Source organism: Saccopteryx bilineata, chromosome 8 (assembly GCF_036850765.1).
Source record: "Saccopteryx bilineata isolate mSacBil1 chromosome 8, mSacBil1_pri_phased_curated, whole genome shotgun sequence".
Lineage (NCBI taxonomy): Eukaryota > Metazoa > Chordata > Mammalia > Chiroptera > Emballonuridae > Saccopteryx > Saccopteryx bilineata.
In genome coordinates, this window is record NC_089497.1 from 55339798 (window position 1) to 55366625 (window position 26828).

Consider the following 26828-nt stretch of genomic DNA (forward strand, 5'->3'; position numbering starts at 1 on the left):
TCAGATGTATAACATAATGATTTGATATCTGTATATATTACAAAAATGATCACTACAAATATCTAGTTAACATCTGACACAGTACAGTTAAGAACATTTTTTTTCTTGTGGTTAGAACTTCTAAGTTCTACTCTTGACAACTTTCAAACATAGTGTGCTGCTACACTTTTTAAAATTTGGCACTAGAAGTTGAAAGTTTTTTCTTAGGACAGAGTAATTATGATGCACACATTATGTCTGAGTAAGGCAGAAGGAGAGAGAGAGAAATAGAAGTGATTTTAAGGAAGTAAGCTTGGCCCTGGCTGGTTGGCTCAGTGGTAGAATGTCAGTCTGGTGTCTGGATGTCCTGGGTTTAATTCCTGGTCAGGGCACACAGGAGAAGTGACCATCTGCTTCTCCAGCCCCCCATCCCCCGTCTTCCCCTCCCATAGCCATGGCTCAATTGATTTGAGTGCATTGGCCTAGGTGTGGAAGATGGCTCTGTGGAGCCTCTCACCTCAGGTGCTAAAAATAGCTTGTTGCAACATGGCCCCAGATAGGCAGAGCATCGGCCCAGATGGGGGTTGCTGGGTGGGTCCTGGTAAGGGTGCATGCGGGAGTCTCTCTATCTCCTCACCTCTCACTTGGAAAAAGAAGGGGAAAAAAAGGAAGTAAGCTTGAGGATCAGAAATTTGGTATTAAGATGGCATATTGATGGTATTGAAAAACTGGGGCCTGGCCAGGCAGTGGTGCAGTGGATAGAGTGTCAGCCTAGGATGCAAAGGACCCAGGTTCAAAACCCCGAGATCGCCGACTTGAGCACGGGCTCACCAGCTTGAGCGCAGGGTCCCTGGCTTGACTGTGGGATCATAGACATTACCCCATGGTCACTGGCTTGAGCCCAAAGGTCACTGGCTTGAAGCTCAAGGTTACTGGCTTGAGCAAGGGTTGAGCAAGGGGTCACTCGCTCTGCTGTAGCCCCCTCCACCCCGGTCAAAGCACATACCATGTTTCCCCGAAAATAAGACAGTGTCTTATATTAAATTTTACTCCTAAAGACGTGCCAGGTCTTATTTTCAGGGGAGGCCTTATTTTCTGATGAACAAGATTCACATTTATTGTTGAACAAAAAAATCAACATTTATTAATATACTGTAGTCACGTCATCACAAACATCAGCATAACCAGCCAAATTCTGAATTCCATCAAGAATTTCTTGTGACTCTGTTTCCATGTACAACAATCTCCCCTGTTTCTCTGAAAATAAGACAGTGTCTTGTATTAATTTTTACTCCTAAAGACGTGCTAGGTCTTATTTTCAGGGGAGGCCTTATATTTCTAAGCTTGAAAAAAATTGCACTAGGTCTTATTTTCAGGGGATGTTTTATTTTGGGGGATACATTATGAGAAAGCAATCAATGAACATAGGAGTTTAAGGAGCTGCAACAAAGAATTGATGCTTCTGATCTCTCTCCCTTCCTGCCTGTCTGTCCCCATCTGTCCCTCTCTCTGTCTCTCTCTGTCTCCGCCACACACAAAAATAAAAGAAAGAAGAACTGGGGATCTCTCCTTCTCTCACTTAAAAAAACAACAACTGAGGAAAATGGTTCAGATGTAAGATGATTTAGAGTTGGCTGTGTGTCCTAGTGGGATACAAAAAAACACAAGCCTGGAAGAAGAGTGTGAGATTAGGACTCTAAAGGGTCTTTAGCCTAGTTGTAGGCTGAAGAAGCTAACCCATTAAGGAAAGACGGAAACCCCCATTTGTGGGCTATCAAGGATTTTTTCCTAGTGTTACTATTGCCTAATCTTTACATTTTTGTAATGTAGGAATTCCTGCCCTCATGAGGAGGGTAAGGCTGATAAAAGTGAAGTCATTTTTCCAGGGCCACCCAATTACTAAGTGAAAGGGTTGGGACTCCAAATTATACTGCTCACAGTTCAAAATGAATATGAAGCGATAAAATATCCCTTACTGTTTGTGAGCAGACTAGATGAATTCGCAGGGAGTGTGATGAGCACCTCAAGGGCTTGTACCCAAACCAGTGGTGCCAGGTATGAATCACCGAACACTAGTGCATGGAGCTTTCTTAGGTGGTCTGGAGTCTTGTGGAGATTGAGGGCTTATGAAGAATCAAGTGTACAGTTTGCTATGAGGCTGGGTAACATATGAAGACCTGGCTTCACATCACAGCTTGCTTGTTGTATGTTCTTAGGGAAATTTCTCCACCTTTCTAACCTTTAGTTTCTTCATCTATAAAATGATATTATTAGTCATAACAAGTCTGTGACATTGTTGCAGGACTAAATAAGATCATGTTGGTATTGGGTATATTCATATATCTATGTAAGGACAATGTCTTTAAAGAATGTTTCTATATGAGAAATATAGTAGCTATTTCTTTCCGGGTACGTTTCCATTTGTCCCCAGTACTTGACATCAAGTCTCATTTTCTTTTTTTTTTCACAGGGACAGAGAGAGAGTCAGAGAGAGGGATAGATAGGGACAGACAGGAATGGAGAGAGATGAGAAGCATCAATCATCAGTTTTTTATTGAGACACTTTAGGTGTTCATTGACTGCCCTCTCATATGTGCCTTGACCGCGGGCCTTCAGCAGACCAAGTAACCCCTTGTTCGAGCCAGCGACCTTGGTTCCAAGCTGGTGAGCTTTTTGCTCAAGCCAGATGAGCCCGTGCTCAAGCTGGCAACCTCAGAGTCTCGAACCTGGGTCCTCCACATCCTAGTCTGACGCTCTATCCACTGTGCCACCACCTGGTCAGGCTTAAGTCTCGTTTTTAAGATGAAGAATGGGTGTGGTGGATTGTGGGGTGTGTCACCTTGGCTAGGTTGAGCTACTTTTACCAAAATTCCCTCCCTGCATGTTTATAGTTCCGATGCTCCACAGAGACATTTTTTTTCTTTTTAATTTATTTTTTACAGAGACAGAGTGAGTCAGAGAGAGGGATAGACAGGGACAGAGAGAGATGAGAAGCATCAATCATCAGTTTTTCATTGCGACACCTTAGTTGTTCACTGATTGCTTTCTCATATGTGCCTTGACTGCGGGCCTTCAGCAGACCGAGTAACCCCTTGCTGGAGCCAGCGACCCTGGGTCCAAGCTGGTGAGCTCTGCTCAAACCAGATGAGCCCGTGCTCAAGCTGGTGACCTTGGGGCCTCGAACCTGGGTCCTCTGCATCCCAGTCCAACGCTCTATCCACTGCGCCACCACCTGGTCAGGCTCCACAGAGATATTTTTGTGGACAGTTGAGGGCAGAAGTGAAACAACAGCCCTTCTGTGGGCAGTAGCCAGCTCTACAACTGCCCCATCTTCCCCTGCTCTCCCACCGCATCTCTGGCTTCTGGGCCGGGAATGTGGTATTATCAAAACTAAGAGATTCAGCTCTGTGATGAAGGGTCCCAGCCTCTGCAGGACACCACACCACCCAGGTCACAGCTTCGTGTCATCCTTGCAGGCTCCGGCTTGTGCTTGCTCTCTCCCAATTTACATCCACCCTCTCTCCAACTGCCTGCTGCTGACTATAGCTATCTCTAGTTAGGGTTGCCAGATTTAACAAATAAAAATACATAATGCTCAGTGAAATGTGAATTTCATAAAAACAGCAGATAATTTTCTATTGCATGTTTAGCTGAACTTCACATTTGACTAGGCAGCCTGTGTTATTTTTTTTCTTTGCTAATCCAGGTGACCCTAAGAGTGGCAGAGTAAGTGACTGGAGAAAGATCAGATGGCTAGGTAGAACTCAGCTGAGGATGGTGACTGTGAGTTTACAATGACATCATCAATACTCAGCTGAGTATTTTTCTTCAGCAGGGCTCAGTCGTCCAGGTACAAGTAAGGCCAAGGCAGATATCTAGGTTCATCCAGAGTTGGAACTTGATTAGGGAGACACTGCCCATAAGAGTTTAGGGCAGTGGTTTGCAAACTTGAGTTTGCAACATCACTTAGAGGGTTTGTTAGAACAAAGATTGCAGGGTCCCACCCCTAGAGATTTTGACTCAGTGGGTCTGGGTGTGGCCTAAGAATTTGCATTCCTAATGGGTGTGGCTGGTCCAGGCACCACACTTTGAGTGAGATCCACTGGAATAGGCAAATGGGAGACCATGAATCCACAGTAGATAGAGGAGGGAGTAGGAAGGAGGAGGCTGGAGGGGCACAGTGGGTATAAGGAAGGGAGCTCATATTCCTTACCTTCACAGTGAGTGGAAGGCTGTGAAGGCACCCTCTGAATAGTTGGCTGTTTTACCTCCTTGTAATGCTGGTCCCATACCAGTCTACACTGAATCCTGCTCACAGTGCAGGTGTAATGCTGGTGGTTGAGACCAGGCAGGTCCACATTGGATCCAAGCAGATGGTAGAAAAACTGCAGAGCCGTAAAGCATGGGCCATTCCCATTTAATCAAGTCTCGCAACGGTGGACAAGCACACAGGCAAGTGGGAAACCACTTCGAAGGCAAACAAACAGCAAAAATGGCCCCTCACAGTGGCGGGCGGGCAATCCACAATTTCCCTGAACACATTCTCAACTCCATGAGCACAAGCACCCATAGCCGTACACAGGCCATACACACATGGCGCAGCCACGCACTCACACACCAATCAGGAAAAGTGCTTGCAGCCGGTAACCCTGAGAGCAAGCCTAACACAGCTGCCCCATAGCAAGTGATCAGAAACACCTGCCTAGAGAAAGTACCTGTAACCTTATATAAACTATACACATGTGTGGCTTTCTGCCACGTGCTCACGCATTAATCATGCAAAGTGCTTGCAGCCGAAAACAAGTGAGCAAGCCTAACAGTTGTTTTCCCTACACTCCTACTTTTATTCCCTCTGTTGTATCTAATTTTGGACTAGGTACTGTCCGTGGCCTTCCTCTAATACTGGTTTGTATCTCCCTTTGACCAAGAAGGTTTTGAGAACTCTGGTGTCCATTCTGATCTATAAGAAGTTGGTCATCAAAACAAATGCACTGGCCCTGGTCAGGTAGCTCACTTGGTTGGAGCATCATCCTGATATGCCAAAGTTGTAGGTTCAATCCCTGATCAGGGTGCATACAAGGATCAACCAGTGAATGCATGAATGACTGAAACAACAAATTGATGTTTATCCCTCTCTCTCCTCCCCCTAAAATCAATAAATAAGAAAAAAAATAAAAAATAAAAATCCAGCCTGACCAGGTGATGGTGCAGTGGATAGAGCATCAGATTGGGATGCAGAGGACTCAGATTTGAAACCCTGAAGTCACTAGCTTGAGCCCAAGGTCGCTGGCTTAAGCAAGGGGTCACTCACTTTGCTGTACAAGGCATATATGAGAAAGCGATCAATGAACAGTTAAGGAGACTAAGGGCCTGCAATGAGGAACTAATGCTTCTCATCTCTCTCCCTTCCTGTCTGCCCTATCTATTCCTCTATCTGTCTCTCTGTCTCTATCACAAAAAATAACATAAAAAATAAAAAACCAAATGCACGTTTGTGGGTAACATCCCCACAGAGGCACAGAAGTAAAAGTATAAGATCATGCCTAGTAATAACTTCTCTAGGGAAAGCATCCAAATTAACTAGTGTTTCTTCCCTCTGAGGAGGTTAAAGATGGGAAAAGGCCAAGAGGGAAAGCTCAGGGAAAGAAAAGTAGTAAAAGTCTTGTCTCCAGGTGAAGCTCTTTAGGAACCAAAATATTTCCCTCCGGGATCTTCATTGCCAAGTCTTTTCCAAATCTTTAGTTATGTCACAGAATAACACATTTATTCAACTCTTTAAGGAGCATGGCATTACAACGAAAGAAGCTAGATTTTACTAGGTATATACTACTATTATGTCACATGCAGAACAGGGTATTTTACATGTGAAACAGACATGCAGAAATGCAAATGTTCCATTTCTTTTCATGTGTTTAATTTTTGTTTCTTTATAATTTTATGTATATCCCATATTTTCTACAACTATGATTTTCTCAGACTTACAGAAGAGTTGCAAATATAGTACATACAATTCCCGTATACACCCTTTAATCAGACACCTCACGTGGTCGTAGCATATTTATCAAAAGTAAGAAGTTAAGCAGGTCCCTGCACATGTGCCCCCTGGCTCTAACCTGCATGCGGATGGGAGCATGATCTGTGTCCAGGCCAGGGCTGCCCAGCTCCAGGCCCAGAAAAGCCGTAAAACCAGACAAGCGACATTATGACTGACATCAGACCAGCTGTATTGACTAATAAACCCCTGCCCTGACACCGACCAATCAGTACAGACCATGATGCTGAAAGGACATACCTAAAAAGCTGATGACTATTCTATTGAGATCCTCCCTGAAATCTCCAAACACCCTCAAAAGGAGGAACAGTGCAGCTCTCTGTGGAGCAAGCCCTCGCCTTTCCCCACCCCTCGCCCCAGGCGAGTTTTTCTTGACTCTCTTTCTCCTAAGCCAGTGGTTCTCAAACTTTTTGAAGTCGGGGGCATATTTAAAATCCTACAAATAGCCTGACCTGTGGTGGCACAGTGGATAAAGTGTTGACCTAGAACCCTGAGGTTGCCGGTTCGATACCCTGGGCTTGCCTGGTCAAGGCACATATGGGAGTTGATGCTTCCTGCTCCTCCCCCCTTCTCTCTCCCTTCTCTATGTATCTCTCCCCTCTGTCTAAAATGAATAAATAAAATTTTATAAATAAATAAATAAAAATAAAATTCTACAAATAATTGTAAGTGCACCATATACAAATTTCTGAGAAATATGTTATAATAATTAAGTCAAATATTAAAGAAAAAATATATAAAATCCAAGCATGCTTTTATGGTAATTAAACAAAATAAATAAGACAAAATTAAATTTATTCTGACATTAAAAAACATTTTTATGTTACATTTTTGAGTTATGCTATTTAAAATTCATAAAAAAGAAGGGTTAAAAAATAAAAAAACAACAAAAAAGTTATCTTTATATCTATATAGATACATTCTTAGTAAGATTTAGTAAATTCAGCAAGTCCCAGTGTGAATGTGTTAAGTTTTTTCATTCTTGTGTTTATGAGAATCGTGAGCCTGATGTGTCCTAGTAATTTCTTCAATGTTTGGACATATATTTGAAAGGCAAACTCTCATTTCCTTGTCAATACATTGAAGAATTTCTTTATTTTTACTCTTAATTGTGTTGAGTGCAGAAAATCCCCACCATACATGTCATCTTAACTTTACACCAAACAAATGATAGAAGAAACTTACCATTAGTCTTTCCAGGGAACATGGGGGTAGTGTAAACAATTCAGCACCACAGCTTAACAGCCTTTTGCAACCTAATCAGGCAAGTGAGATGGGGGTTTGGGCAGACTGTCAGCTTACAGCCAGTTCCCCACACCTCTGTCCCCCAAAAATCTAAACTCCAAAAATGCTGTTGGTTTTTTGGTCCCCAACAGGCACATATTTCTCTGGAATACCACAGGGCACACCTGGAAATCTTCTAGGGTGCACCAGTGCACCCTGGCACACACTTTGAGAACCACTGTCCTAAGCAATAAGGGTCCTTCTTTCACCTCTGTAACTTGTTTCCTGAGCCCATTTTAAAATTTTTTTGAGACAGAGAAGAAAGAGAGAGGGAGGAGAAAGATAAGCATCAACTTGTAGTTGCTTCGCTTTAATTGTTCATTGATTGCTTCTCATACGTGCACTGACAAGTGGGAGTGGGCTCAAGCTAAGCCACTGACCCCTCACTCAAGCCAGTGACCTTGGGCTGAGCCCATTTTTCCTATGGTTCACTTCTTCTACCTCTGTGATTTTCTAAGTAAATTTTCTCTTATAATTTGAAAACAAAAAGAAATATTACTATTTAATAAGAACCCTGTATGGTGCCAGGTGGGTACTAGAGTTGTTGGGGGCATCACTTTGTAAATTATGTAAATGTCAGAATACTATGCTGTACACCTGAAACTAATATAATATATATATTTTTAATTTTATTGATTGATTTTAGAGAGGAAGAGAAACAGGAACATTGAGCTGCTTCTGTGTGTATCCTGACTGGGGGTTGAACTGGCAACCTCTGTACTGGTGTCAACATTCTAACCAACTGAACTGAGCTATCTGGCCAAGGCAGAAATTAATATTAAAGTGACCAATCGTTCTCCTTTAGGGAGGACAGTCCTTCTTTGGTAAGTTCCGTCCTCCTTGAAAAGTGTTCTCCTACATGTCCTCCTTTTTGATATTGGAAGACTAATCTGCAAATGTTCATATTCAATGGATGCAGAGTGTATCCATTGCGTGTGATGTGACATATTTGTATCTGACATGACGATTCGTCAAGGATCAGTACAGTGCAGCGAGACTTGATTATGAGATGCATGCACTCTGCACAGGAGACCTTGAGAGAGTGCGTGATACGTAGCATGCAGATGGCTTTGTGTACTTCTTACTGAAACGGCACATACGACATTGTAGACTCATGGTTATTTCTTTCTCAGTGAATATTCAATCATAGACAGGTAAGCACAATTCATGTTTTATTAATTCATTATCTATTTAATAATTTCCAAATATGTATAATTTTATTTACAAGTATTTTCCTGAAATTTGAGTTTTAAAGTGGAAATCTAACCTCTAACCATATTTAATACTGTAATGCATTTTGATTAAATAGTTCCATAAAACAGATGTTTTTAATTAGAAAATGATACATATACCTGAGTATCACTCCAAATTAATGGTTTTGTTTGATCTTTAGTTTTGTTAATTTAGCTTCCGGAAAATTTGCCTACCATGATGTAGCGTTTTCTGTTCCTAGTGTGCTTGCATCATTTGTGTAGCTCAATATTTTATTTTTAATTTTAAATTTCATTTAAGGGATGGAAAAATAATAAAAGAGAAAGTACCATTTCAACGATAAATTGAAAAAGAAATTCCCATTTCTTATATAAAAAAAAAGATCATTAGTCTTATATAAAAAAAAGAAAACCATTGTTTTCTGCAATATTTGCAGTGGAGAATTTGGTATTGCAGTTTGGGGCAGAGCAGTGATAATGAAACACTTGACCACCAACAAACATAAGCAATCATTAGATGCATCAGCTTTCCTTTATAATGTAACAAGTTTTTTTAAAACTTCAAATTATTCTGAAGATGAAAAACAGTTGGCTGCATTGGAGGGAACATTTGCATTTCATACTGTAATTCACAATCAAAGTTTTCATAGTATGGATTGTACAACTAAATTATTGAAACGGTTTCACAATGTAAAATTTTCATGTGCCAGGACAAAATGCGAGGCTATTTTGAAATCAGCATTTAAAAATTACTGCGACAGCCTGACCTGTGGTGGCACAGTGGATAAAGTGTTGACCTGGAATGCTGAAGTCACTGGTTCAAAACCCGGGATTTGCCTGGTCAAGGCACATATGGGAGTTGATGCTTCCTCTCCTCCCCCCTTTGCCCTTTCTCTCTCTCTCTCTCAAAATTAATAAATAAAATATAAATTTTTAAAAAATTATTGTGACAAAATACTTACAGAAGACTCGGAAACTGCAGCATTTGTAATGATTTTATCTGGTGCATCAAATCATAATGAAATTAAATTGTATCCAATAATAGTAAGATATTTTAATGTTACCAAGGGCATTTAAGTAAAAATTTTAAATTTAGAATCCATTGGGGTGAAACTTCTGAAATTTTGTCAAACCATCTATACAGAGTAATAAATGAAAACAATTTGAGACCCAAAGTTGTTGCACTAACGACTCATAATACAAATACAAATTTTGGTGGGTGAAGATGCAAAGGGGTGAATAATGTGTATGTAAAATTACAAGAGTTACTCCAAAAGAAAATACTAGGAATAGGTTGTAATGCACATATTTTGTCAAATGCAATCAACACAGAGTCATGTGCCATGCCAATTGATGTAGAAGTAATAATAACTACAATTTCTTTGCATTTTAGTCTTTTACTGTTTGTGTTGCTACTTTAAAACAATTTTGTGAAGAAGGAAATGTTGAATACAAAAAACTTTTAGGATATTCAAAAGTTAAATGGCTTGCTCTAACACCTGCTATAGAGCATGTTCTACAATTATTCAACTAAGTCATATTTTTCCATTCATATTTTTTAAGTTTAGACAAATGTCCTAAAATCCTGGAATTGTTTTTCAATAATAAAATATCTGAGATATTAATGTATTTTGTACATAATCAAGCATCTATTTTTCACAAAACAATTCAAAAGATTGAAGGTGAACACATTTCAGCTATGGAAGTTAGCCTTATTTTGAATGACTTTATCCTTCAGTATAAATCTCATTTTCAAGAAAAATTTCTTCCTTTAATTATACAAAGAAAATTGTCAGACTTAGAGGAATTAAATCCGGGCATAACAGAAAAGTTTATCAAAGAAATGTCTGACATCAAAATAGATGACAATTGTCTCTTTGAAGAAGTTAGAAGACTGAATGTATATTTAAATTCTGAAAAGTTAATACAATGGGAAAATTAACACATCAAAATTGATAAAAGATGGGTGGAAATATTCAGCAATTTCAAAAATGAACATATTCAATGTGAAAATTTACTTATTCTTGTTCAATTTACATTGTGCTTCCCTGGAACTAATGCAGCAGTTGAGTTTTTTCAATTGCTAATAATTTTTGGACAAGCAAGAAATTGAGACTGAATTTTGATACTCTAGCTGCAGCACTTGCTGTAAAATTCAATATGAAGGATATTTCTTCCTCAGATATTTCCAATATATTGTTACAAGATGATACATTGACAAAAAAAAAATATTCATTCTGTGGAAATTTTTCTTACAATTATTATTAAAAATTAATAGGCATGTAAGCATAATTACAATATAAAATATTACCAATGTTTTTATTATGCATTTATATTATAGTGTATTATTGTTGCAATGAATAAAATGTTTCTTTTATTTATGATATCGTTTTCTTCAGTTTATTTTTGTCCTCCTTTTCATCGTAAAAAAGTTGGTTACCTTAATACTATTGAATGTCAACTGTAATTGAAAAAATTTTTTTAAATTATAGTTAAAAAAGAAATCAAAGACAAAGGAAGAGAATCCTTATAAATCCTAATAACATGGACTAATACTTATAACCATATGTTAGATTAAAATTAAAAGAGGATAATGACTTTTGGTTTCAAGATGTAAAACTAGGCAGATACCTTTTTGGAAATAAATATATATTTCAAATTATGAAACAATTTTATACTTAAAATATATATATTTACTTTCATTTTTTGAGGAAGATAAAAAACATATGTGGGAAATTAAGCAGGAAGATGACAATGAGAAAGATGTGTGTGTGTGTGTGTGTGTAAGAGAAGAGAGAGAGAGAGAGAGAGAGAGAGAGAGAGAGAGAGAGAGAATGAACAGAGTCAGGAAGGGGAAGACCAAAAATCAGACCTAGGAGGCAAAAAGAATAAACTATGTGAGCCCTGGCCAGACAGCTTGGTTGGTTAGAGCATTGGCAGAAGTGCGGAGGTAGCCGGTTCCATCTTCAATGAGGGCACATACAGGAACAGATCAATGTTCCTGTCTGTCTCTCCCTACCTCTCGCTGAAATCAATCAATTAAAAAAAATTTTTAAAAAAGAATAAACTATGTGTACTATGGGCACTAGACTTCTGAATGGAACTACATTCAGGGACTGTTTAGTTATGTAAGAACCAACAGGGAGAAAATATTAAAAAGTAAAAACTTGAAGTGAATAGAGAGTCGACCTGGGACGTTGAGTTCCCAGGTTCGAAATCCCAAGGTCGCTAGCTTGAGCAAGGGATCTTGACTTGAGCACAGGCTCTCCAGCATGAGTGCCGGGTCGCTGGCTTGAGTGTGAGATCATCTAACATGATCTAAAGTCACTGGATCGAGCAAAGCATTGCTGGGTGGGTTGGAGTGCCATGCATGGTCAAGGTGTGTAAGAGAAGCAATCAATGAACAACTAAAGTGCTGCAACTATGAGTTGATGCTTCTCATTTCTCTCTTCCTGTTTCTCTCTCTCTTGTTCAAGATGCACACACGCCAAAAAAAAAAAAAAAAAAAAAAAAGTAAAAAGCTTATGCAAGTTTATTTGAATAAAATAAGAACCCAGACAGAGACCTGCAGGAAGAAAGGATGAGAGAGGAAAGAAATTGGAGTGTTGGGATTCAGTGGGTTTGCACCAGTTCAGCAGAACTCATACCTAATTTTTTGTTGAGTTCAGAACTTGTAATCAGGGTTCTCTCTAAGGTGGGCACCTGGGCAGCAACCCAATATGGAAATCACAAATTTACATTCCCTACTCTTTTTTAACATTCATCTGCGTAACAGTGTATTCTAAGTGCCATAGGTGAAAAAAATTGCAAGGAAGGACGCCAATTAAGAAGCAATATGGGGCCCTGGCCGGTTGGCTCAGCGGTAGAGCGTCGGCCTAGCGTGCGGAGGACCCGGGTTCGATTCCCGGCCAGGGCACATAGGAGAAGCACCCATTTGCTTCTCCACCCCTCCGCCGCGCTTTCCTCTCTGTCTCTCTCTTCCCCTCCCGCAGCCGAGGCTCCATTGGAGCAAAGTTGGCCCGGGCGCTGAGGATGGCTCTATGGCCTCTGCCTCAGGCGCTAGAATGGCTCTGGATGCAACAGAGCCCCAGATGGGCAGAGCATCGACCCCTGGTGGTCATGCCGGGTGGATCCCGGTCGGGCACATGCGGGAGTCTGTCTGACTGCCTCCCCATTGCCAACTTCAGAAAAATACCAAAAAAAAAAAAAAAAAAGGCAGCAATATGGAAATACCTTAAATGACAGTTTTTTTGTCATGTATTATTTAATATTTTTCCACTATAATATTTTAAAAGTCTTATAACATAATCTAGTTTTATGTACCCCTTTTATTGCTCTTATTTAAGTATTAAATGCATGAAATAATAAACTACCTTTTGGTATACGGACTGAGACGCAGTTCATATCTTAAAAAATTTGTATGTTGGTCTGCTCGTATCTCAAGGTACCACTGTACTGTGGATTAGCTCACTCAACCTCCATTCCCCTATCCTTCTGTTTGTATAGTGTGTGAATCTTAAAACTACTTTTCTGAGAATCCCTGCAGCTAGGTTTCTGGATAAAATTAGGTCCTGCCAATTAGATGCACACTCACAATATTTACAAGGAGAATGTGAAGCAAAGACCATCTTTCCGCTTCTGTTGCTATTAGCAGTGAAGATTATGGAGCCCTAAATGTTTGGAAGCAGCTGCAGCGATCCCCCGAGTCTGAAGAGTGCTGGAGACTTGCCAGGAGAAGTGAGTCAGTGGCAGTCCTATACTGAGCTGCAGCCAGTCCTCCTAGAACGAAGTATTAAGAATGTTGCTTTCAATCTGAGGTCCTTCTTGTCAGATGAGGAAGTGTTTGTGGCAGGGATAAGAAATCTTATTCTCTTTAATGCCCTGTCAGCCCTTTTTGGGTCACTAGTGGCTATCTTGATCTCCTATATGGGGCAGCCCACCAATACTGTTACACAGATGGTGTCAGATTTGGTGGAGGTGGAGGCAGCATAGAACCATAAGGCTGTGGGGGCTGCTGCTCGTGCTCCCCCCCCCCCCATTAACAAGAGAAACGGGCCTATAAAGGTTACTGGAACACAGATGTGGGTAGATTTGATTGTAGCTGGGGAAGACAAAGAAATTAAAAGAAAAATTATAAAGTTCTCTTGGAGTTTTGGCGGCAGCTTAAACCAGAACAAAGGTTCCAGCCATTGAAAAAGTGGAAGAAGCAAGCAGCCCTGGCATCTGCTAAGAAAATGGCTGGTGCTCAGGTTGCATGGTTGCAAGATTACTTGTTAGACAGCTGAGGGAGAGGAGAATCCCAAGACACGCTGATATAATTTGAATAGAGGGAAGGCTGAGGGACCTGTCTAATGGGGACAGTTGGGGGCGGAGGGCCCATGTGATATTGGCAATCCACTGGTCTCCTTCTAATGTATAGATGTTGGACTTAGAAGAGAATAGGTGCTTTCTTTTACTTATCCCGAAAGGTTATTGAACACCTGCCTATATAGTGCCTAGTAGCCCTCTCTTGATTCCTTTGTCAAACCTATTGTAAGAAATTCAGATTTTACACATTTTCTCTCCTTAGCAACAAGCTAAAGCTTCACAACTAACCAAATCACTGAAACACAGTGCATACCTGTTTTATTTACCCTCAATTAAGATTCAAGACTCTGAGGCTGGGCTGGCAAGCTGTGCTGAGGCATGCAACATTTGCTTATTCTTTTTGGCTGCCATGTTTATATTAAATTTACAGATCCTCAGAAAAGTTCACCAAAACAAAACCTTCACCTTGTATACACTCATGAACACCTGTGTGAGCTCATGTAAAATCTCTTTTAATCAACCTGCAAGCCTCTTGAAATGGCATTAGGAGACCCACAGGTGTGGAGAAGGAGGAAGCCACTGGGGTGGAAGCCAGGTATTCATACAGGGGTGGACTAAAGTAGGTTTACAGTTGCATTGCGACATTCTTTTGAGTTAATCATAACCTGCATGTCTTTCTCCATATAAACTGTAAACCTACTTTTGCAGTATTTTGAATTTTTGAATATTTTAAAATGAGACAAAGAGAATTGAGTGTTGTTTCTGTTGAAACAGAAAAAAATTGACTATTAGTGGCATTGAGAGTTAAAGTGACCTTGAATCTAAGTTATACTATCTATAGACAGAAAATAACATTTCTATACATATAATGTGAATGGTATTGGTCATCTACTAGAACATCTGATCACATATATATGGACAACATCTCCAAATATGTCCAACTTATTTTAAACAGTAAAGAATGAATATCTGGGCTTTGGCTGGGTAGCTCAGTTGGTTAGAGCATCCTGATACACCAACGTTGTGGATTTGATCTCCAGTTAGGGCACATACAAGAATCAACTAATGAAGCCTGACCTGTGGTGGCACAGTGGGTAAAACATCAACCTGGAATGCTGAGGCCGGTTTGAAACCCTGGGCTTGCCTAGTCAAGGCACATACAAGCAACTACTTTGAATTGCTCCTCCCCCCTTTCTCTCTCTCTCTCCTTTCTCAAATAAAAAAAAAAAAATCAACCAATGAATGCATAAGTGGAACAATCAAGTTGATATTTCTTTCTCCCTCCCTTGCTCTCTAAAATCAAATAGCCTGACCAGGCGGTGGCGCAGTGGATAGAGCGTCGGACTGGGATGCGGAAGGACCTAGGTTCAAGACCCCGAGGTCGCCAGCTTGAGCGCGGGCTCAATTGGTTTGAGCAAAGCTCACCAGCTTGGACCCAAGGTCGCTGGCTCGAGCAAGGGGTTATTCCGCCTGCTGAAGGCCCGCGGTCAAGGCAAATATGAGAAAGCAATCAATGAACAACCAAGACTAAGGTGTCGCAACAAAAAACTGATGATTGATGCTTCTCATCTCTCTCCGTTCCTGTCTCTCCCTCTCTCTGACTCTCTTTCTGTCTCTGTAAAAAAAAACAAACAAAAAACAAACAACAACAACAAAAAAAAACCCACATAAAATCCTTTTAAAAATTTTTCAAAAATGAGTATCTGGTGGAACACTAACAAAACTGACTTAAATAAACCCTTTTGTTTCAGCAAATCTGGAGAGGTTGTGGACAAAAGACTAGTTTATGTAATAGCACCTACTAAAGAAGCTATATTCTATGGATATCCAAGAGGTAGTGTAAACAGGTAATATATAAGATTTATCTTCAGGCCTGACCTGTGGTGGCGCAGTGGATAAAGCATCGACTTGGAAATGCTGAGGTCGCTGGTTAAAAACCCTGGGCTTGCCTGGTCAAGGCACATATGGGAGTTGATGCTTCCAGCTCCTCCCCCCTTCTCTCTCTCTCTGTTTCTCTCTCCCCTCTCTAAAAATGAATAAATAAAAAAATTAAAAAAAAAAAAAGATTTATCTTCAGTACACTAGGCAAATAATGGATTTATTCAACTATTTGAAAGTATGTGTTGATAATTTTAGCTACTTATATAAAATATTTAAACCTTAAAAAAATCTATTATTATTAAAGTTTCCTACAAACATTTCAGCTCAGCAATTCAGTCACACAGACTATGCTCAATTTCACCAAGTGCTGGGCTCCATGTTGCAGGGAGAATGGCTCTAAGTGCACACGGTGAACGCACGTCCTAGGTACATGCTCGTCAAGTCCTACAGACACAATTTACTTGCCGCCACCATATAGACTGTGGTACTTAAATGTGCCAGCGAGGTCGCACAATGACCTGGCCCAGAGCATAGAACAAAAGGGACTGAAATAATCTTCAACTAGAGGTGGCTGCCCTGAATTGGTTTAGTCTGTTCTATTTTCTGCTTAACTATTTGAGGAGGGCTACTCACTAAGCTTTATATAACATCTATTCTTTGGATAATTTTACTCCAGTTAAAATAAAAACTGAACCATGCTTCATAATAAACACTTTACCCCAAAAAGAGTGTATAGCTGTGTTGGTGTTCTGCATCTAGGTTTTTCAAAATTGACTGTGTTGCCTGACCTGTGGTGGTGCAGTGGATAAACCGTCGACCTGGAATGCTGAGGTCCCCGGTTCAAAACCCCGAGCTTGTCCGGTCAAGGCATATAAGAGAAGCAGCTATGAGCTGATGCTTCTCACACCTCCCTCCACTTCTCTTTCTCCTCTCTCTAAAATCAGTAACATATTAAAAAAACCCACAAAACCTACTGTTAAGTAATGACAAGATGCAGATTAGTTTCCATTTTTATTAAAGTTTTTTTTAAGGAATATATTACCACTTAAAGTTCAATACCATAAAGATTAGTTTTTAAATCTTCTATTTTACTTTTTAAAAATGTAAACATAAAAGAAAATAATTCACCACTCCTTCTCCAACTCTGACTGAACGTGTTAAAAGACAAAGGTCAGGCCTTCAGGTACATTCTTTCTTCAGAATGAATAGCACAGACCTTACTGAAATGTTCGTCCTCCCGGGCTGCAAGGGCATGGCACGAAAGACTGAAGTCCACTATAAAACGCATCTGGGGGGCTGCGACTGAAGCCCACCTCCTCCTGCCAGGACTGCTCAAGTGCCCTCAGTGACATTCAGCGTCCAAGGACAGGGACAGTGCTAAGGCGTCACACACAAGACACTATGATGAACATGACGTGCAAGCTGGCACAGTCTAAGGAGAAGCGGGTCAGAGCCAGCACTGACCCAGAGATTCTGGATCAGGATTGGCCATAGAATATCAGAGCTGGGACGATTCTGAGAAAGCATCCTGGCATTTTACGGGTGATTCCAACTAGTGAGTGTTCTAACACTGAAGAGCATAATCACATACTGAACCTTACAGAATACTCTGGCATATTTATGTATCTTCCTAAAACTACTTAAACATCATTAATTTATATTTCATCTTTAAATATTGATAAACTCTAAGCCAACATATTTGGCTGAAACTAATTTTAAGCCCAACTTATAACATTTATAGACTATTTGATCTTAACAAATATAAGTATCCTTAAGAAGTAAGGAGAAAAAATAAGTAAGGGTTTTCACCTTTTGGGTGTTTTTCGGGAGAACATAAGCAGGGTTTGTACAAAGACTTCCTCCCTGCTCGCTAGTTCATTAAAGCTGTCAGCTCGTCTACTGACATGGCTTTTGCTTCCTTCCCGTAAATTCTGTCCTTGAAAACCTGAGACAAATTCACTTGATACAACTGGGACCTTAATACTATCAAAATGAACCCAAGCCTGAACTGCAAGCTGAGGTAGTCAGTTTTACAAGCACTTGACACTGTCTGAGTCAGAGACTCCAGTCCGCTATCCCCGAAGCCGCTCCTGCCCCTGTCCTTCCCGGCCCCCCGTGCTCCCACCGTGGCTGCAGTCTGCTCAGTCTCTCTCAGCGGACTGGTTTTGCCAACATGAGGGGTATAACGTGTCACAGAACACTGACATTTATTCTAATTCAAATTCTTCAATTCAAAGCTGAATTCTAGCCCAAAATTCTGCATGAAAATCTCAGATTTTAAAAGTCTCTGTTTTTAGAATATCAAAATCTAAGTGATTAATATGTGCCTCTTAAAAATTATAGGTTCAAAAGGCCTTCTAAGTCTTCACTGAGTAAACTGTACAGAATCAGTAATTAGCAACCCCTTTCAGGACTTGAAGAGGAAGGAAGACACAGCACATTAGTTACCCTCAAAAACTCCAGATCTGTTAACATCACACTTTATCAAGTTTCATATTTGTGCAGAGAAAACACTGGGCTACCAGATTCCAAGCTTAATAAATATATATAGAAAAAATGTCATCTATTATATAATATTTTCTCCAGAAAGTCATTAGTGCAAATATAATTATATCAATAAAAAATAAAGCAAAAATATATTTCAAGTATAAAAAGCACCATGCTCAGAAACAATACTACCTAAATGGTATTACTGGACCACTGTCAAAATATAACCAAAGCTATCATTGTCAATTTCAAATATATTCTTAATCCATAGTATTTTTGGTGAAATCCTTTATACAACTTTGCAGGATGATTCATAATCACAATAGGTATATGTAAGTTTAGAGTTTTATACTTTTCTTTAAAAATATACTCTCTGCTGTTCTGGGCCCTCGCCCCGTGTGAGGAATACTGACGATGGCAGAAAAGGGAGCGCTGGGCTGACACCTTCAACCTCAGCTTCTCGTTAGCTGAAAGTGGATAGACCAGACCTCCAACTTTTCACAACAAATACCTAATACCTTCAACTCAGAACTGCATATTTAAATATATATTTAAAAATTATGCATTAAAAAAGGCAACTTTCCTTTATGCTGGGGTTACTTTTGGCCCAGTGCCAGTCAGCTGGGATTACTCCTTCGTAATCATGCTGTGTGCTCACTGAGCACAATTTCTTACAAGGAGCGCTCACTACCTGTATGCTCAATTAAAGGGCTAACCAAGGAATGAATGAATTCATTCATGCTTTTCTAAGAGCTGTGTTTATAATGCCACAGGGCTTGATTAGTTTTGGAGGAAAAACTGGGCATCATCCGTCATTAAAGAACCTCATTAGTAAAGTGCAGCTGATAAGCTGCAGAGCAGAACCACTTCCGTGGACCAGAGTCCATGTGGTGAAGGAAGTGTCCAAGCAGAAAATAAAGGACGGCGCCTCCTTTCAAAGCAAGGGCTGTCTTCTAGCTTCCGAGGGTTGGGCCACAGGTCGTGTGGCAAAGTGGACCCTGTTGGGTCGGCCATACACCAAACCTATGTTTTGTATCAGTAAACAATTCAGACCACCTTGTTTTAACTTCCTTACATACAAAATGACTTGCAGATAGGAGTTCTTCTGAAACTATTCCTAAGCCTACATGAAGACAACTGCCTTCCTATCTATACCAGAATTTTTTTTTATCTTCATTGTTCAAAAAGGAATAGTTTCATTTTTGTTGGTTCACAGTTGTCATAACTATTATCTGAAAAACAAACACGTATGCTTTCTTCTGTGTGCATGTCCTCAATGCTTGTACAGGGCACACTGCTTTTCTTCCTCTACTTCTACAGTTTTCAAGTCATTATTAAGCTAAAGAATACAACAGGAAACTGAGCTGTGAGGAGCCAGGAGTAACATGAACGCCGGAAGAGGGCTTCCAACATCAAATGATGTAGCAGTAAACTATCACACAGCTCGTCTGCAAAAAGGCAAACATGATTAAATAACAAGACTTAGCAAAACATAATTTTAAAAAACTTCAGAACAATGAAAACAATTATTTAAGTGTACCATATACATCTAGTAAATTCAAAATAGGTTTAAGAGTGATACAGAAACCTCAATTCCATTATTTTGTGTAAGTCAAAGGATAATTCATACTTCTGGGGGCAAGATCCACAACTTCTAATCCTGCAATAATTATCTGTCCTTTAAATTACTGCAGAATTGATGAACTTTCCCATCATGTTAGGTTAATGAGAATGCTGAGGTATGTCATCTGACCATTTCACCAATATCTCATTTTCAAAGGAAAACTTCAGGAAGGTTATGTATCCTGAAAAATAAAGAGACTTGATGACTTGGAATTCCTTCTTCATCTCCAAGCTGAGCTGCTGAGCTGCGGATGAGCAGTGGCTGCTGGAAGCTCCGCTCCAGGGTCTGGCTGTGGCCAACACTTCCAAGCCCAAGCCAGGAACTCCGCTCTGTCATCTGCACAGGCTGACTCGCCCAGATTCTGTGCTTTGTTCAGAAGAACAGGACCCAAAGCAGCGCCTTGAGAATCTACTTTTCCATTTCTAGGGCCGTGCGCACAGAAGAAATCCAGCCAGCAGAGGAAACAGATTGCCTAGTAGAAGCCAGAGGGTGGCCACCAGGCTAGAGGACCGGGAACAAACATCTAGGGTTGAAAACAAAAAATTGACAGACATTTTTGGAATACATCGTATCAACTAAATATTGACAGATGAATATAGGTGATTATTAAAAAATAAACAAGGACCATCTTGGAGAGCAGAATCGAGAATGATTTCCTGCCTCACCAGTAGTGGCACAGTGGATAGAGCATGGAACACTGAGGTCTCAGGTTCAAAACCCCGAGGTTGCCGGCTTGAGCGTGGGCTTATCAGCTTGAGTGCAGGGTTGCTGGCTTGAGTGTGAGATCATTGACATGATGATCTCATGGTCTCTGGCTTGAGCCCACCGTCAGTGGATTGAGCAAGAGGTCACTGGCTTGGCTAGAGCCCCCCTGGTCAAGGCATGTATGAGAAGCAATCAATGAACAACTAAGGTGACACAACTATGAGGAGATGCTTCTCATTTCTTCCTTTCCCTTCCTGTCTGTCTCAACACCCCCCACCAAAAACCCCCCCACCAAAAACCGACTTCCTAAAACTCAGCTATGTAGTCATTTTGTTGCATTTTTGGAAAAACAAAAACAAAATATTTATGCAGGAAGAAAAGAAGATGTATCCACCATATTAAGGTAAAAAAAATGGCATCAAAGAAGTGTCTTCAGCTAGTATTCCAGCAAAGTTAAAGATACTACACAGGAGAGTAAATTCCTATCTTGGCTATTCTGACATGGGAAGGAGTATGAAATAAAATTTGCTTAGATCAGCTAAACTATTCTCTTTGATTATTTTAACACAGGGAATGCTATTAACAATCATACCAGGACAAAAGGTAGATGGACTGTCCCAGGCAAATTGGGGCATATGGTCCCCAATATTTATATAACTACCATCTATCCACACGCAGGCTTGATCTGGAAATAGTAGAAGATTCTATGGGCTTTGGGCACTAGAAGTATATTTTAATTTAGCCATGAGCTATTCTCATGGCTAAAACTATTTCCCAAAACAACTCTCAGAATGAGAAACTTTTTTTTTTTAAGTGGGAGGCAGGAAGGCAGAAAGACAGACTCTCACATGTGCCCCAACCAAAATCCACTTGGCAAGCCCACTGTAGAGGAATATTCTGCCCATCTGGGGCAGATGTTCAAATCAACCAAGCTATACTTAGCACCTGGGGCTGATGCTCAAACCAATTGAGCCACTGGCTGTGGGAGGGGAAGAGGGAGAGAAGAAGAGAGGAAGAGGGAGAAAGAGGGGGAGAAGAGGGAGAAAGAGGGGGAGAGGATGGAGAAAGAGGGGGAGAGGAGGGAGAAAGAGGAGAAGGGAAGGGAGGGGGAGAGAAGCAGATGGTCACTTCTCATGTGTGCCCTGACCGGGAATCAAACCCTGGCCAACCAGCCAGGGCCAAAACAAACTATTTACCTAAAAAAAATAATATAGGTAAAGTCTCCATAGTCCCTGGCATACAGTTCAGTAAGGGCCTAGTGTGTGTTCTACTCCCATATTAACAAAAATGGGAAGTCAGGCTATTTTAGAATTTCAACAGTGATACTCAATGTTTAAAAAGCAATGCCTAGGCCTGACCTGTGGTGGTGCAGGGGATAAAGTGTCGACCTGGAACACTGAGGTCACAGGTGCAAAACCCTGCACTTGTCTGGTCAAGGCACATATAGGAGTTGACACTTCCTGCTCCTCCCCCTTTCTCCCTTTCTCTCTCTCTCTCTCTCGTCTCTATTTTATTTTATTATTATTATTTTTTATTTATTTTTTATTTTTTACAGAGGCAGAGATAGACAGGGACAGACAGGAACAGAGAAAGATGAGAAGCATCAATAATTAGTTTCTCGTTGCGTGTTGCGACTTCCTAGTTGTTCATTGATTGCTCTCTCATATGTGCCTTGACTGTGGGCCTTCAGCAGACCGAGCAACCCCTTGCTGGAGCCAGTGACCTTGAGTCCAAGCCAGTGAGCCCCCTGCTCAAACCAGATGAGCCCGCGCTCAAGCTGGCGACCTTGGGGTCTCGAACCTGGGTCCTTCCGCATCCCAGTCCGATGCTCTATCCACTGCGCCACCGCCTGGTCAGGCTCTCTCTCGTCTCTAAAATGAATAATTTTTTTTAAAAAGCAATGCCTAAAAACATCTACCCGTGTAATATTTTATACATTTTCAAAATTATGGTATTTATAGACTACAATGCTTTTTTGAATATGTTTCTTCACAGAACTGGTTAACAGGGGAAAAGAAATCGCATCACAGCGCCTGGAGAGGGACTGACAGAGGGCACAGAAAGCTGGAAGTGGAGCCTAGGGTGCAGGCTGGCGGGGGTGGGGTTGGGGTGGCTGGCGATCTCTACTCCCTGATCCTTTCCACAGACTGACTTGTGCTGGTCACGCTCCACGGGCAGGAACTAACCATGTCACAGCCCCTGCCTTGGTCTGGTTCCTCCACATTCCTCCACATCCTGTCACTACACTCCTGAGATTTTACCCCTGCCCCAGCTGGAGTAACTCTCTCTTGACCTCAACTTTAACTGCTGATGGCTTACTCCTTGCCCATCTCTTGGACAGTGAGAGAGACAGTTTCTTCCAGTTAACTCAGATTAGCTTGAGAATGGGGACTCCATCAGAACAATCTATGTGTGGACTAGCAGCCCTCTAATTCTAGCCAAAGCAATTTAACAATAACAATAAAATTAAGTTATCCTACCAACTTAATGTGGAAGTAAAAGTTAACTAAGGGTATTTAACACTATGTATACAATATAAGATATCAAAGGGACCTAAGATCTTTGATCATTTCAAACAATTCATAATTATTACTATTATAAGTGCAGGAAACTCAGCTGACTCACTGGACTACTGTGCAAGAAAGAGTTAACACAGCAGGGCTGAGATCGCTGTCCAAGGGCAAGACAGTCCGTCAGAGCTGTCAGTGCTCCATGACAGGGATGTGGGCTGGACGGATTGGAAACACCGAGAAGAAACTGGCTGGGTAAGGCGTAATCACAACAGTGACTGTCAGGAGGCAGTGAAAAGTGGCCTGAGGACCCACAGGAATAAGGATTCGGATGGAGAAATAAAGGAACACGAGGATTGTCATGCAATGTGTTTTTGGCTACCGCATGTTGGAACAGTAGTCTCATTAAGGAATTTTGTGGTAAAAGAGAGGTTTAACATGGACAGGGTGTATTTTGACTTAGGAAATTTGGCCGTATGTGGCACAAAGCATTCTCTCTGGCACTGAATTTATGGAAGAAATAACACTTATCTAGGTTTCACATAGTTACAACCTGAAAATATTTTTTACAGTACAGGATAGGCTGGCTCCACAGCACCACAGAAAGCTTTCACTAAAATAGCAGTGGCACTTGGGACTTGGTAAGGTAGCTTGGTGGCCCTGTGTCCTTATGCAGGAGTTTAGGGTCTCAACAAAGAATTTAGAGCAGCCTGACCAGGCTGTGGCGCAGTGGATAGAGTGTCGGACTGGGACGCAGAGGACCCAGGTTCGAAACCCCGAGGTCGTCAGCTTGAGCGCAGGCTCATCTGGTTTGAGCAAAGCCCACCAGCTTGAACCCAAAGTTGCTGGCTTGAGCAAAGGATCACTCACTCTGCAAAGGATCACTCACTCTGCTGTAGCCCCCTGGTCAAGGCACATATGAGAAAGCAATCAATGAACAACTAAGGTGTTGCAACAAAGAATTGATGCTTCTCATTTCTCTCCCTTCCTGTCTGTCTGACCCTATCTGTCCCTCTTTCTCTCTCTCTCTCATCTCTATCACACACACACACACACACAAACACACACACACACAAATAGAAAGGAAAAAAAACAAGAAACAAAGAATTTAGAGCAATGAGCTCTGAAGACCATCAAGCTAGATGTGGGAGGCTGTGGCCCCCTCTGGATCTGCAGCGCTGGGGCCCAGGCTCCTCGGCGGGCACAGGTCAGTGGCTGCCTGGGATGTCTGAGCACTCAAACCTGACGTGCTATGAGCGCCAGGGACTCTATTACAAGAGTGAGTCTGATACAGATAGCTGAATAAGCCGGTTAACACTAGGTTAACACAGGTGTGATGCGAAGTACTAAAACTGATTTCCTTAGATGGCTATTAAACTATTTCTAAAGGCAATTTCAAAAGAGGAGTTCCAAAAATGTATTTCAACAATGGAGTCTTTTGAAATAACAAATTCAGTGGTGGAAGGAGACTTTCCCTAAGACCGAAATTAGGAGAGAAGATGCTCAGCCTGTTTTAGAGCTTCCTTGAAGGAAAATTTCAACATCTTATATGAAATGTCTCTCCCCAGCCATCGACACTACTCACCCAGGGGTAGAGCTCGGGTCAGGTTGATAGCTGGAGGGTCTGTTTCTGGCGGACAGACTTCACAGAAGTCCCAACACGATGGGCAGAGCAGGTATCCGTCATGAATCCAGCCATTCATCTGAATACTAATGAAGAGGTCCTGCCCGGCCCGACTACACAAATATGAAGTATTCTGGACCCAGACCTTTAGACCTTGTGGAGAACAAGAAACCTTCAAACAGGAAAAGAAATCAGCTCAGTAAGTATATTGGCCTTCTTCATGTGCAGGTAAAAGGTTGAATACTAAAAATACTGGCTATAAAGTACAATTTGGGATATAAAAAAAATTTTTTTTTGACAGACCAGAGAGAGGGACAGATTGGGACAGACAGGAAGGGAGAGAGATGAAAAGCATAAATTCTTTGTTGAAGCATCTTAGCTGTTCCTTGATTGCGTTCTCCTATGTGCCTTGACCGGAGGGCTACAGCAGAGCGAGTGACCCCTTGCTCAAGCCAGTGACCTTTGGACTCAAGCCAGTGACCATGGGGTCATGTCTATAATCACACACTTAAGCCAGCGACCCCGCGCTCAAGCTGGTGAGCCCAAGCTCAAGCCGGTGACCTTGGAGTTTCGAACCTGGGTACTCTGCATCCCAGTCCAACACTCTATCCACTGCGCCACTGCCTGGTCAGGCTAAAACATTTTAAATTATTGTTTCTTCTTCAAAGTTGTTTTTCAAAAGACTTCATATTAATTTAAGTTATGGTACTTTGCTTTAAATATTTCTAACTTCTCTCCTGGAACTATCTTCAAAACAAATGCATGCTTTTGAAAATGTTTGATGGCAGCAAATTTTTACTTTCCAAGTAGATGTAATTTTTGGAAATATCCAGAAGTTGCGCAGAACTGAGTCTGGTAAATGTAGCTAACTACACTGGTTAACACTAGGTTAACATAGGTGTGACACAAAGTACTAAAACTGATTTCCTTAGAAGGCAATTTCAAAAGAGGAGTTCTAAAATTGTATTCCAATAATGGAGTCATTTTAGAAACAACTCTATAATCAATTAAGTTTAAATATAATACTCAATTGGAAATTTAAGTTATAATAAGCTTTCCAGAAAACAACAAAGAGTAACCTCTACCATAGCCTGGGAGGGGCTTTCAATGACCACATCTAATAAGCATCCTCATAGCGATAGTGCAATGTAATCAACTTCTAAGTGACGACTGGGTATCATGTTTAGTCTGAAAGGGATACTAAAGAAGTTCACAAGACAATGCCTGCCCTCTGGCAGCTTTAACTGAGAGACAAGGGTGGGATATAATTTTTTTTCCCTAAAGATGTGCACAGGATTTGGATCACAGTGAGGGAGAGATGTTGTGATCTAATGGGTTGTGTCAGAGTCCAAGTCGCTGAGGAGGGCAACCACCTAGGGGTGGGAGAGGTGAAAGAGATGTGGACAGACCAAGTAAGTAAACAGACTGAGGACAAGGGGAGCCAGATTTCTCACTATTAGAGAAAAGAGCTACAGATGTAGAAAGGGTGTTAGACTGGAACCAGATTGCTGCAAACTCATGGTTCTATATTTATGTATCTATGAGGACATATATATAAATAAATAAAATTCCATAACACATATATTTCCTAGCTCTGCTTACAAAGAGGGCCTAAAGAGCAGCTACAGCTAGTGCTCGACTTACGACCACAATTGGTTCTGACAGGCCGGTCGTAACACGCTTTGGTCGTAAGTTGAGTAGGCTATATGTACAGTACTGTGAAATGATGTTATAAAAATCTTTAAGTCATATTTTATCATAATTTTCTTTCATTATTGTTATATATCATAATTTTCTTTGTTCATTTTATGCCATTTGTATCATCTCTACACCATTTTGTTTCTTATTTTTACATTCATCAGGTTTAAGTAAAACACTGCATTACCAGTACAACTGGTTCAATATTTTCAAAGACAATTTCCTCTTAGTAGGCATCTTGGGAGGGGTTTGATGAAAAATATCCAAGACACAAAACACAAATTGCTGTACCAAGTCTGGGATAACAGTTGAAATGGTGCACGCGGAGATGGTAGTGCTGCCGGAAGCTGGTCCCCACTGTCGTAGGCCCAGCTGGGCAACGCTTGCGCTGCCAGATGCAGAGCAGTCGTGGCTAGAGATTGTGGTTATAAATCTCAATCTCTAAGTAAGTTGCATAGGTTGTAAG

At 41.0% G+C, this 26828-nt stretch overlaps 1 protein-coding gene across 2 annotated transcripts in view; it reads right to left on the reverse strand.

Annotated features, from left to right (window-relative positions):
* Positions 1-17276: 17276 nt before the first annotated feature.
* The window catches only part of LMLN (leishmanolysin like peptidase), a 93535-nt gene continuing 83983 nt past the window's right edge, over positions 17277-26828 (reverse strand). Inside the window, exons 16-17 of one of the 2 annotated variants that reach the window (XM_066240691.1) lie at positions 24626-24836; positions 17277-20348 (exon numbers count right to left, since the gene is read on the reverse strand). In XM_066240691.1, coding sequence (XP_066096788.1) covers positions 20248-20348; positions 24626-24836 — 312 coding nt within the window. In that variant the 3' untranslated portion in view covers positions 17277-20247. Of the gene's footprint in view, positions 20349-24625; positions 24837-26828 lie in introns of those variants that run through there. The other variant, XM_066240690.1, reaches the window with a different exon arrangement.